General features: G+C 43.1%; 1 protein-coding gene across 6 annotated transcripts in view; it reads right to left on the bottom strand.

The window, feature by feature from the left end:
• The window catches only part of NTRK2 (neurotrophic receptor tyrosine kinase 2), a 323,196-nt gene that overhangs the window by 288,131 nt on the left and 21,944 nt on the right, over positions 1 to 13,121 (bottom strand). For all 6 annotated transcript variants that reach the window (XM_036113468.2, XM_036113467.2, XM_036113470.2 and 3 more), the window contains exons 2-5: positions 8,374 to 8,448; positions 8,188 to 8,259; positions 3,506 to 3,574; positions 716 to 870 (exon numbers count right to left, since the gene is read on the bottom strand). In XM_036113468.2, the coding sequence (XP_035969361.1) occupies positions 716 to 870; positions 3,506 to 3,574; positions 8,188 to 8,259; positions 8,374 to 8,448 (371 nt within the window). The remainder of the gene's footprint in view (positions 1 to 715; positions 871 to 3,505; positions 3,575 to 8,187; positions 8,260 to 8,373; positions 8,449 to 13,121) is intronic.

Raw genomic sequence — 13,121 nt, 5'->3', positions numbered from 1 at the left:
GGACTGCCAAGGCACATCACAGATGCCCTGAGCAGTAAATTCTGAACCAGAACACTCGGGTTTTCCTTCCCTGTAAACACAGTGGCTCTCAGAGAGATGGGACTTTGTATGACTCTGGAGATGCAAATGCTGAGGAGGAGTGGGGGCAAGGCTGAGCAGGGGCCTAGAAACCCAAACATGGAAAAGCATGTGTAAGGGCATATTCATGGCGCCCCATCATGAGACACAGCCCTCTGGCAGCAAGACAAGTTGAAGGGAATGTGCTGGATCAAAGTGCATTTTCTTGTACTGTTGAGGACACTTTACCACAGCAAGATCCTTCCCTCTCCATTTTCCAGGTGCCAACCACGTATATAACATGGCCAACGAAGTATCACACTCTTGGCACATAGTTTTTGGATGGATGGATAAATGGATAGAGGAATGCGTGACCAGACAAATGAACAAAGAAACAATGGAATAAACAGCCTACTTTTTCTCCATGGGCTTCAAAGTCATCCATTCAGAATTAATATTCTACTTGCAAAAAATATTCAGCAAAGTTGCTCCCAGCTGACTTTCCACACTGCACACAAACGTTGCCCAGCTCACCAGAGACCTCAACAGCATACTATATAAAATCTGGGTAGTGATAATCCTCCCGGACTCTCTACTACACCAAGGCAATTAGAATAATTAATAGCAAATAGAATTCATTGATTCGAATGTAAATTACCACAATTGGGTATCTGCAGGTTTGCCAGGGGAATATTCTTGCTGTTTTCATTTAGGCAGTACAAATCCTGAGTTTCTGGGCTGGATTTAGTCTCCTGAAGAGTCTTGATCCACATAATGTCACAGGAGCATGTAAATGGATTGCCCACCAGGATCCTACACGGAACAAAAATGAAACCCGATCAGGCTTCTCTTTTTCAGTGTTAACTACGCTAGTGTTTACAAAGCACTACAACGTTATGAATTCTATCTGGCCAGCAATCTTCGGAAGTCATACCCACCTTTATAGCTTTACAATACTTATTCATTCATTTATCTAATACTTACTGATCTTCCTCTAGGTGCAAACACCACCGTGGACTCTAAAGGATGCAGAGTGATGCAAGACCTTTCAGAATAATGGGGAAACAAGACAGGAACAGGCAGAACTATAATAGAGGCTAGAAAAGGATGTCTCATAGGATGGGGAAAAATCAGATGCCATAACAAATTTACCACGGCCATTATATAGTAATTAAGATCTTCAGTGAAGATGCCAATAGTTAAGTTATCAGGAACACTAACATACTTATCTCTGACCAGGCTAGAGATTCAAGTGTTATCATTTAATAAGCTCAAACCACAGCAGAGAGCAAAGCGATTTCATCTGACTTTACAATGAGACCGTAAATACAAAGTGAAGGCTGAAATGTGAGGGCCAGTAAGGTGGTACCAGCTTTCCGCACAGGGCAACCGCTGTTCAGCGGGACCGATGCAAGAAAGTTGGAGTAAATGTGAACAAGAGAGCCTGGAAGGGAGCTCTGAGACCTCCTTCACACACACACACCCAGGCTCAGGGTTTCTGAGAGCAAGGGCAAGCGAGCTCCAGATGGAGCTACTCAGCCCGTGGCAGGAGGGTCTGCAAAGAGAAAGCCACCCATCAGCTGAGCTGCCTGGACTCCCGTGGCCTGCAACTGGTAACAGAGGAAGTAGTCAAGAGGAAAATAAAAACCACAAGAAAAAAAAATCTTTAAATGCTTATTTATAATACTCAGTGGCCTATTTAAGATGAATTCCATTTATGGTAATGAGCCTTTAAATGAGGCCATTTACAATCGTTACATAGGCTCTGCCCGGCATTAACCACAATACTTAAGATTTCCTTGAGGACAGAACCTGGGCTTTGCAACATCATTTACTCCTGTGGTTTTCTGGTTGGGTTCGAAGAATCTCAGGGATCCCTGGAGACTCTTCCAGGAGTCTCTTTGGGGAAAATGTGGTCATGGCAGCCTCGTTTAATTTGTGTCTGCTTGATCACCTCCAAGTATCCCTCCAACAACAAAATAGAACGTGATGCTACTAGATACAGAGTCTAAGGCAGAAGAGATCCACAGTGCATCAACTCCAACTACTGCAAGAGGTTTCCTGGCATTCTAAGTACATGAAAAACTAAAGAATCTCTCAAAAACGAAGGCATGACCGAACCCACAGAAGGGATAAAGAAGCGAAGGATCTTCAGCTCTAACTATAGCAATGTTCACATGAGCACACCACACTGGCAGAGAGCTGGCTCCTTTCTTCAGTTCATGGGCAAACCCCTCTTCCAGTGATTGCTACAGCACCTGACCCTTCGTTCCTTTAGGCTTCTAGCTCTCCCACTAGATAGCAGAATCCTGAAACACAGAGAGTGTCCTCCTTACGTCCCCACGGCCCAATGCATGAGTCTGATTCGCAACCAGGCACACAATTAACATTTGCTGAGTGATTTGATTAAATCTGCTGCCAGGAGAAATCAGAGGCCTGTGGATTTGGAGTCAGAACTCTGATTTCTGACCCGTCAAGAAAATGTTCCGCAGTGATGCTCAAAAGGTTCATATTGGGCATCTCTCGCCCTGTTTCATATCTTCCTTAAATTTTACGTGCCCATTCCTGGGTTAGAAAGCTTACCACTTCAAGCCCAGGGAATTGAGTGTATTCCAAAATACTGCCCATTGCCGACACTCGGCCAGGCAACCCTCGTTAAGACCTATCTGCACCTTTTCCTTGCGAGCAGGGGAAGACCCTTCAACTCAGGCAATATATACAGTGTGAGCAAAAGCTACAGCCTGGTGTTCAAAGGCCTTGTCCATCTGGGCCCCCCCCCACTGACACACTGAGCCTCTCCCTTGGGCTTCTTTGGGCAACTTACCCATAGGAATGTCAACAGTTAGCGCAAGAATGGAGCATGCCTGGAAATGGTGGCTCAGTCATTAACACATGGCGATCTTTTTCCTATCATTTTGCAGCAAAGGAAATTAGAGCATCAGGATAAATCCTGAGTGCAGTGGCAGACCCAGAAGAGAATCTCACAAGGATGGGCAGGGAGGGAGAAAGACGACCTCTCCTCCAACGTTCACCAAGCACCAGTGGACACCAGGGAGTTCCGCCCATGGCTATTTCCTCCTTGACTGGCTCTGCTTTCCATTAGGCCCTAGACATCACCAACGCTATGAGACATGTTGCCCTTATAACATAAAGCTCCCCCCCCATCTTTTTCTGCTTTCCCTCCTTTAGAAAACAAATCTTTACGTAAAAACAACTTTTAAAATCATCCTAAATGATACCTCACTGTTGAGATTTCTGGGTTTTGGTTACTTAATCATGTTTTTATGAGGGAATAAAAAAAACAAGTGGCCAAAGCCTGAGAAATCATTTTTTTAAGAATTTTGATATAAAAATAGATCTGCAGCATCACTCATTTAAAAAAAAAAATACTAATTACTCTTTCCTCTGAAACTGTTTCCCTGAATGCCAGACAATAATCATTACTTACAGCTCAGACAAGTCAAGGTGACGAAAATGTTTCCTAGACAAGCTCATCAGTTTATTTCGGGTAAAATTGCTGAAAGAAACCAAAAACATTAAATGTGAATTAAAAATGTAACATCTCAAGAAGAAAGTACGCAAATAGAGATTTTTTTTTTCAAAATATAATTTTATTTGATCATGGTTCATGCTTTCCTTTGACATAGTCTCTTTCTTCCATCTGGAATGACAACTTAGTTTTTCCTGCCTCTCCTAAAATTCTTGTTCATAAGGGAAGGGGAGGGGCAGGCATAATTTCCAAAATGTCTATTTTTAATCTCTTTCTTAACCAAAAGTTTATTTTTCATATGCTGATTCAGAGGCAAGTTATATACCTCCTAGAGATCTCTGACCTCCAAACAATTAAGAGGAAGAATTAATCTAATTTAAAATCATAAAACTCACTAGGGAAAAAGATGCTTTAAAACTAAACAGCATTATGAATATTTTGAAATTACGTGACACATAAAACTCTGAATATAAACTGAATTTAACACATCCTTATAGGAAAAATACACCCACTGATTGATAACTCTGGTGGGCATTGTTTATATATGAGTTCTAAATAACCAGATAATTCCATGATGAGGACAAGAACAACAAAATATCAGAAAACAAGGACTATGTCAGATTTCATCTGAAACTATCCTAGCCACGTATCATTTTAAGATCTGGACCAACCAGTGACTTTGGGGCACCTGGGTGGCTCAGCCAGTTAAGCATCTGCCTTCAGCTCAGGCCATGATCTCAGGGTCCTGGGATCGAGTCCTGCATCAGGCTCCCTGCTCATCGGGGAGTCTGCTTCTCCTTCTCCCACTCCCCCTCCCCCCTGCTCATTCTCTCTGTCAAGTAAATAAATAAAATCTTAAAAAAAAAAGCTCTGGACCAACCAGATGGTGAAAAGTCAATGAAACCAAGTCATATTTGTGATTGAAAAAATACCAATGAATCTACTGATGTGTTCTGAATACTTAGTTTTATTCAGTGGGCAGGAGTTTCCATGTCTGATGATCAGGGCCATGAGGCCCTGAGTTGGAAAATTCAGAGCCATAATCCCGGCAGCTGACTTGTTCCGTGAATGTGTTTACTGGTTGAATTTATTCAAAAAGTGTCCAATGCTTGGGCCTCCAGACATGTGTTTAATAACTAGCAGGAATGTAAAACAAACATCAACTTGGACAAAAACAGCCAAGCCCTCAACAAATTGCAATGAGCCTTTTAGGATCTGTTTCCTGCTGGGGAACGCAAGTGCTAGCGGGGAGGGAAAAATCGGACACCTGAGGGTCACAGGAGTCCCGGCCCCCTCCCCAAGGCTAGTCTGCTGAGTCAGCCCAACAAACTCACGGGTTGCTCAGACATCCTGCTATGTCCGACCAGTCACCCCTCAGAGAGGGGCCCAGGAGCTAATGTATGAGCCAAGGCTGGTCACGCAACGAATACAGAAACTGCTGCTCCAGGGCCCCCCGATTCGAGACTGCGTGTGTCCTCACCCCGCCTCCTTCTATATGGAGAGTTGCACTCACCCAAACCCCTACCTACACAAGGGTTCCCTCTTCCTTCGACGCTTACTTCTTCCGTCTTTACACTGAGCGTAAAGTGCTCACCCACATGAAAAAATAATCCCCCGGGAAGTTGTAAAATGTGCCCACATACATCTTTTCTCTTTTCTTTCGGAACGTGAATTAAGAATGAGCTTCATTGGAGTATCACACATTGAAAAGTCAGTCTGCCCGTGTTCTCCAGGCATCTTCAGAAACCCCCACCCTCTGAAGGAAACACAAACAAAACCAGGACTCTTCCTCCCAAGAAGAACCAGGAGAGAGGGGGCAAAGAAAGAGGACACTCTTGGTCAAGGTCCTGGTCAGCGACGAAGCCCCGGGCCGGCACCGGCAGCAGCTGGTCCTGTCCGGCTGCCAGCCGCACAGCCCGCAGTGGGATCACACGCCGAAGAACAAGATGAGTTTTATGAACCATACTTATTATTGGGGCCAAAAGCCAAAAAAGAGGGGGAGGGGAGGAAGAAAAGTCAACAATCCTCTTACTGTTTGATGACAGAACTCTGCAAAGGAACTAATTAGCACCTCTGCAAAGCCCCTGGAAAATACAAACACTGGCTTTTCTCAGAACCCCTGGGTTCTCAGACGCCGGGGAGGAATTAAAGGCACCAAGAAATAAACTCAGTGACCAGCCACAGGGGCGGTGGACAGGCCCCATGTGATGTTGAATATGCCCAGGGCAGGCGGAGGGGCGGTGAGGCAGGATCCAATCCGAATCTCCCTCAAACCCGAAGTGAAATAGATTGCTCTTGAGCACACTGTTATATTGTTGGGGAGACTCAGAGATAATCAGTGTACCCCCGGAGTAAAGAGAAACAGCTTCTAATGCACGTTTCTTTTTCCGCTCCCTGGTATCCACAGTGTCAATATCCGAGGTAACTGCAGGAAATCAGGAAAAACAAGCCAGTGCCCAAGTCCTCAGTCATTAGCAGAGGTTGGGACTCAGGTCTGCAAAGGCAGACACCTGATTTGCTCCCTCCTCTCTCCCTGCCATTCTCAAAGCCAACTGCTTAATTTAATTTAATTCTGGTGATTAGGAGCCTCTTTCATCCATGAACACTGTATATGAAGCTTACTGGTCTTATGGCTGCTAAATATCGTCTAACTTTGTTCTGTCTTAGTATTTGATCATGCCTACAAATGTCAATAGAGTTTTTGCTGCTTGACCAATGACCTGGCTTCCCGGCTCCTGCCTTTTAAAGAAACTCTCTAAGGTATGTCCATCTCTTTGGTTTTCCACTCTCAAATGATACCTCTTTGGGAGACAGGGATAGATAGTTGGTTTTATATAAGTTGTTGACAGCACATAGAATGCCGATAAAATTATTCTACCATATAGCACCCTGAAAAGATACACCAGGTGGCTTTGGTTTTCCTATAAATGGCATGCAACAGGCAGGAAGGGAAAGTATGAAGAGGTAGAGTAAGCCCTTTATGAATAAGTCCCCTTATAAATAAATACATTAATTACTAAAACGACAATTAACCAAAGCCCACTGCACACATCACATCGTTAGGGGAAGTGATGGGGTAAAAGAGCCAATAAAATGGGGTCGGGAGAGTAATTCAGGTAGAATGTTAGCTGTAATGAAAATACCAGAACTTAACCACTGAGGTCATTAATTACATTTAAGCGATGGCTTTAGAGCATTTTGACTTTTTTTCCTCTCCGACTTCTCTCTTGTTCATGCCCTCAAGACCTACACAGACATCAGATTTGTGTAGGCAAGCCAACCACAGAGATGACGCCAGAGAAGCATTTAAATGAAATGTGTTAATCCAGTTCCGTGGAGTTTTATCACATTTTTGCTGAATGTTTTGTATCTTCATTCTACAGACATTATTTTTAAATAGACCATCATTAACGCCACCTATAAAATACGAAGTCATGAAACTAGCTTTAGCAAAAAAAGGCTTTTCATAAAATCAACAAATCTCTGTAGAGTGTCCAGGAGACCTGCTCCAAGAGAATGATTTTCTTTTATAACTGGCATGGAAATCCTCTGGGGAGCTGTTCTCCCCAAGAAAAGAAAGAGGACAAATATTATAAGAAGGGCCGGTTCTCTAATTACATGGATGGCATAGATTTTATTTCCCGTGCTCTTACTGTAAGAGCTTGGCCAGGGGTGGGCCCTGGAGTCATAACTCTTGTCACTTTCCATTTGTGGACCTGAGCAAATCTTCGAACTTCCTCAGTCTGGTTTTATGTCCCTGAAATGGGAACCAAAAAGATCTTCCCTGCCAACTGTCAGAAAATTCAACAGGAGAGAGTCCTACAGGTAAACTGTAGATGAGGAGACACAAAGCATCATTACAGAGAATTTGCAAAGCACCCAAAAGCCAACGAATGCAGGCAATGTGCCTCCGCTGAACACTCTAGGGCTTAGGGAACACCAATCTGAGCCGAGGGGCAGGTGAGCCTCTGTTGAATGAAGAAACCTCCCAGGAAGGCCATACCTTTTGGACGACAGGCCCTCATCTGACAGGACCTAGCAGCAAACACCCTGAGGGATCCCACTGTCCGTATTTCCAGCTGACTTCAGTTGACAAAGCATCAACATGACTTTGGTGCAAACACTTGCTATTTTATAATCGTCTGAACCTTCGGCGGGTCCCATGATCGATTTTTCCCCACTTTTATCAACCACGACAGGTAGCTTTGAGAAAATGAACTTTCAAAAGAGGATCTACGGGGGCGGGGGGAGTGTTGGTAATTTTTAGTTCCCTAAAAAGGCCAAGGCCAAGTCAGTTTCTTTCAATTCCACTAGTTTGATGTCTTCCAGGGAACATGTCATGATTCCAAGGAAAAGAATCAAGGACCGTGTACCAGGACATAGTTTTCACATCAGACTCTGCCGTTGGCCTACTGCTCCGTCCAAGATGGAAATGGCCCAGAAATCCATGAAAGGGAATACACAGGCTGTTCTAAGTACCCCTCTGAAGCTATTCAAAAATCAAAGCTAACATTTCTAAGCTATTGTCACATCTATGCTAACTTTAAAAAAAAAAAAAAGAGGTTGAGTCTTGGAAAAGAAAGAAGAAAAATATTGAATACATTGGGTCCTGGGAAGCAAAAGAATCAAACTTTACTTACATGTGCTGTAAGTTGCTGTTTTTCAGAAACGCTTTATGAGCCACAAATTTTAATCCAGAATCCACGATTGTCCTAAGAAAACACAAAATTGCACGTACATTAGAACGAACTGGTTAATGCCTGCTTGACTATAACAGAGCATAAGAAAAAGTTCTGAGATAAGGTACGTCAGTCCGGAGTACTTACAGATTTTTCAGTCCTGCATAAGCTTCAACGTCATCTTCGTTGATGATTTCCAACCTTTTCTGATTGGCAATGTAGCTGCAAAAAGCGCGGAGAGTGAAAACCAGTCACTCAGAATGCAGACAGTACATGAAAAGAAGTGGTAGCATCCATCCTACCTCACCAGGGTGGCGAGCCCTCCCCACCCACCCGAGCCCCACCTGTTTCCTTAAAATACAGAAGAGGAGGAAAACTGAATGTGACTGAGAAGAAACCATGATTGAGCAGGTTTCAAGGTCAACGACAGGTTCACCGAGTTTCCTTTTTTTCTTAATCCTTTATCACTTCCAACTAACAAATTCAGCCTGCCTTCCCTTTCAAGGTATCCCCTGTGTACAGAGGGGAAAACAACCTGGAAATGCATCCGCTACCTCTCAAAAGTGTTTCCTCCTTATGGTGACAGCCACAGGGATGCTGGCATCATCACACGCAAGACAGATTACATCTTTCCCTACACGCCAGGACAACCAGTCAGTCCTTCTTTTTACCTCCTAAAACACTGACGCCAATTCTCCTCCCCTTTCCCTCCCTCCTCCACTCCCTTCCTTTCTTCCTACTCCCTCTTTTCCGGGCCCAGGATCCCCTTTTTCTGCCTTGGTCAGCACTACTATCAATATCTCCTTTCAGGAACCACATTCACAAAGCCCACATGGTCCTAGTTTCTGCAGGAACCCTCCTTTTCCCCACCCACCAGACCCTCAAGTACAGGAGGAAAGTGGCGACAGAATTCCATCCCCTTGGCCATGATGATTGGCTTAGAGATGTTCATGTGGCCTCAACCAGACCAGTGAAAATTTTCCCTAAAACTGAATAGATGATGCTGGGACAGAAAGAGACTCTTTCCCTGGGATCCTAGTAGAAAGATTATACAGTCCCAGGGCCTCCATGAGAAGTTTTTCTGCCACGAGGAAAGAGACTGTCTAATAATGAAGTCAGCACACAGAAGGAAAAAGAGCTATGAGATATAATAAGAGAGAGGACCTGAAAAATGCCACTTGAGCCCTTGGATCCAGATATCTCTGAGGTCAGATGTCACTAACGGAACTTTGATCTGAATTTCTGTCACTTCCAACCAATAAAATCCCTAGTAATACAAACACAAAGCTATTAAACCGACGACCATGGACTACCCTTGTGCTACAGTTATTCAAGTAGCTGTCTATTCATTTTCCTTAGGTCATAACCTCTTTGAAGACAGCTGGATCCTGTTCTATAACTCTTAATAACACCACAGCATCTAGCAAAGTACCTTGCACAAGGCAGGTATTCAAAGGATAAAGGGTAGATAGATGGGTGGATGGGTGGGTGGGTGGATGGACAGATGGATAGATGGATGGATGGACATCCATGGATAGGCAACAACTGAAGTTCCAAAGGCACTATAAGAACTTGTGTCAGGATGGGTCTTCCCCTCTCTTTTTCAAAAAAAAATTTAAGATATGTAACATATCCCAATTAAGACACTTGAAAACAAATATGTAGCCCTGCTCGTACCACTGTGAGTTAAAATGAAAAACAGTAACCAGTGGGGGAGAAGATACAGCATCTATAGGTCCCTTCTTCTACACAATCCATAAAAGGAAAAACAGATGTCAAGATACAGGGTAAGAGTTGGGGCATCTATTTTTAGAAAATAAATTTTAGAAATAAAGTAAAATAAGGAAATGCTCTGAGAAAGCAAAATCACACCAAAGAAAAATAATTTTCAAAGGATCCACATAAACACTGTTCTCTGTTTCATAAAAAAAAGAAAAGAAAAGAAAAGAAAAAGAAAAGCAACTTCCAAGATAGAAGGAGGCATCTTCTGCTCGAAGATCTTGGTTCTCCCTGATATCCAGGGCCTGGCACTTAATAGATGCACAGGAGGGATTCATTCCCTGCTCTCCTTCTACTACACTGGAAGGAAATACTTTTAAGACTCCAGCCTAATGCTTAAACAATTTTCAACATCAAGATTTTAAATCAAACTTTAGATTAAATTATTCCACTAACATTTTCAATAGAGACCATAGTGACCACCCTCTTCTAAATTATCTCCCAATAAGAACTTCATTCCAGAGACCCCCTAAATATCAATGCCTTTTTCATGTAATTGGCAGCAAAAAGGGCAGATAGCATGGGCAAGTTTTCCTTTGCAGTCATAGCCAGGACTTCCAGAGAAGTCTGTTCCTACCTTATAGCTGAGCTAGCGTGGTGTCTGTCACTGTTCTGAAATCATCTAAGAATTTTTCAGCTCTCTGGGTGAGATCGTCACTGTATCCTCCATGCTTATGACAGGGGCCTGATATTCAACAGGTACTTAGTCAACTGCTGTGGCACAAAGCATTTATCTTTAACTTTTCTTTTAGTTTTTGGCAGCCTTTTTTTTATTTCATTTTTCATCAGATTTTAATTGATAAACTCCCCAGCTGTATTCAATAAAATACAATGAGCTAACACAAATTAGAATGGAGGACATAGAAGAAAAAAAGGGGGGCAGAGTTAAAGGGTAACAGGCTTAATTTTAAGCCTTCCAGTCACCGACACCCTAGAAAAGAAGGAAAAGGAGATAAATTTCATCAGTGGTTAAATTCACAGTGTTCACAAGATGAAAATATGTCAGACGTTAGGCAAAGCGTAACAGTTCTTGGATCTAAGACCAGACAGGAGATTGTGCTGAAAACCATCAAAAGAACCATGTGAAATTATGAAAAATGGTCACTAGAGAATACTTTTCCACTGTGGAGGCAGGAATGCCCTGGATAAATCATGAATGTTTCTCCTAGTCAGAATGGAAAAACGAACATAAGAGCTGGATTAAAAGACAGGCAAGTGCACTCCAGATGCCAAGAACTGCCCCTCGTAAGTTACCATCTGCAGACCTACTGGCAACATAGCTGCTGGCTGTAAACTGCTCATCGATTCTACCCCCACTCCCAAGAAAGTTTCCTGAGCTACCATGAAGTGAGGAATCACAGGGTTAGAATGGAAACTAGTACAGGTAATAACAGACAATTCACAGAAGGAAAACTTCAGTGGCCAAGAAACAGATGAAAAACTGCTCACCCCACAAGAAATCTGAAGTGCAAATTAAAACAAGGACATACCACTCCTCTCCCACTAGATGGACAACATGTTTAAAGTCTGACAATATAAAGCATTTGCAAGGATGTGGGGGATTTCTCTTACATTGTTGGAGGGAGTGTAAATAAGTACAATCACTTTGACGAGCAGTTTATCCTGGCAAATGATACATCAGCACACTTTACAACCCAAGAATCCCGTTTCCAGATATTTACCTGAGAAAAATCTTACACATGTAGACACAGAGACATATACAAGAATATTCACTGTAATACAGTCAGAATTCGAAGTCAGAAACAACCCAAGTGTCCATCGATTAAGAAACAGAGGGGGCGCCCGGCTGGCTCAGTTGGAAGAGCATGCAACTCTTGCTCTCGGGGTTGTGAGTTCAAGCCCCATGATGGGTGTAGAGATTAGTTAAATAAATAAAAAATCTTAAAAAAAAAAAAAAAAAGAAAAAGAAACAGAAAACAACCAGAGGGGAGGTGGGAGGGGGATGAGGGAAATAGGTGATGGGGATTAAGGAGTTCACCTGTCATGATGAGCATGGGTGATGTATGGAAATGTTGAGCCACTATGTTGTATGCTTGAAATTAATATTACATTGTATGTTAATGACACTGGAATTAAAACTTAAAAATTTTTTAAAAGAAACAGAAAAAATAAGGATTAAACCTGAATTAAAACCAGATCTTTGTATGTGATTAGGAAGAGATCTTCACGCTAAGTGAGAAGACTATATAAGCAAAATTCCACGCTGATATGTACATATATATGTAATAATTTATGTGAACTTTTAAAAATACACAGAAAACAACACCGCATAATGCTCACAGTCAAGGATATTTGTAAAGCATAAAAAGAAGACCGCAGGAAGGCGGGGGAAAGGAGGATGGGTCTGGGATAAAGAAACTTAAACTATTTATCTTATTAAACTAGAAAACGATTTCTCTTATTAAAAAAGACTTGTAACAAAAAAAGACAAAAATGCTAGCATGCTAGTTCCGAATATAAGTACATGAAGTATTTTTATGTTGTTGTGTTTTTTTGAAATTTTTAAACTTAGGAAGAAAAAAGAAAGAAGGGGAAGGGAAGAAGGAAAAAAGGGAGGGAGGGAGGAAGGGAGGGAGGGAGAGAGGAATGGAAAAAGACAGAGACAGAGAAAGGCACACAAGTGAAGTGACTGCAGGGAGGCTGGACCCCAGGGCTTTGGGGTTAGGAGGTGGTCACATACCCCTGGGCTCAAGTTCATGGTTCCCTGGACCACTGAAAAGGCATTCTGACAGCCTTGTGCTCCCAGCCCCAGAGCCCCAGACAGGAACCAGCAGATTAAGGAGCATGTTGGGCTGCCCCCTACTGGTGATTTCCACGTGCCTCCCGCAGGCTATTGGCCACACCAGGCCTGGAGCCATCAGCTGCAGAGACCAACCCTGGGTTAGGAAGGAGAGAGAAAGCGGCGGCCAGGGCACACAGCTGGAAGATGCACATCCAGGCCAGGCTTCTCCATCACTCCAGTCACAGTGCCACGAAACTCTGAGGGCTCTTGACTGAGGCAAACCTGGCTAAATAAAGCACATCCGCAAGAAGGGTTTCGTTCCCCCGCGAAGCAGTGGGAAAGCCTGGCATTTTGGCACAAGCCTTCCTCAGCG

Source organism: Halichoerus grypus, chromosome 14, assembly GCF_964656455.1.
Source record: "Halichoerus grypus chromosome 14, mHalGry1.hap1.1, whole genome shotgun sequence".
NCBI lineage: Eukaryota > Metazoa > Chordata > Mammalia > Carnivora > Phocidae > Halichoerus > Halichoerus grypus.
The sequence above is the reverse complement of the archived record's forward strand: the minus strand, read 5'-3'. Positions and strand labels throughout refer to the sequence as shown.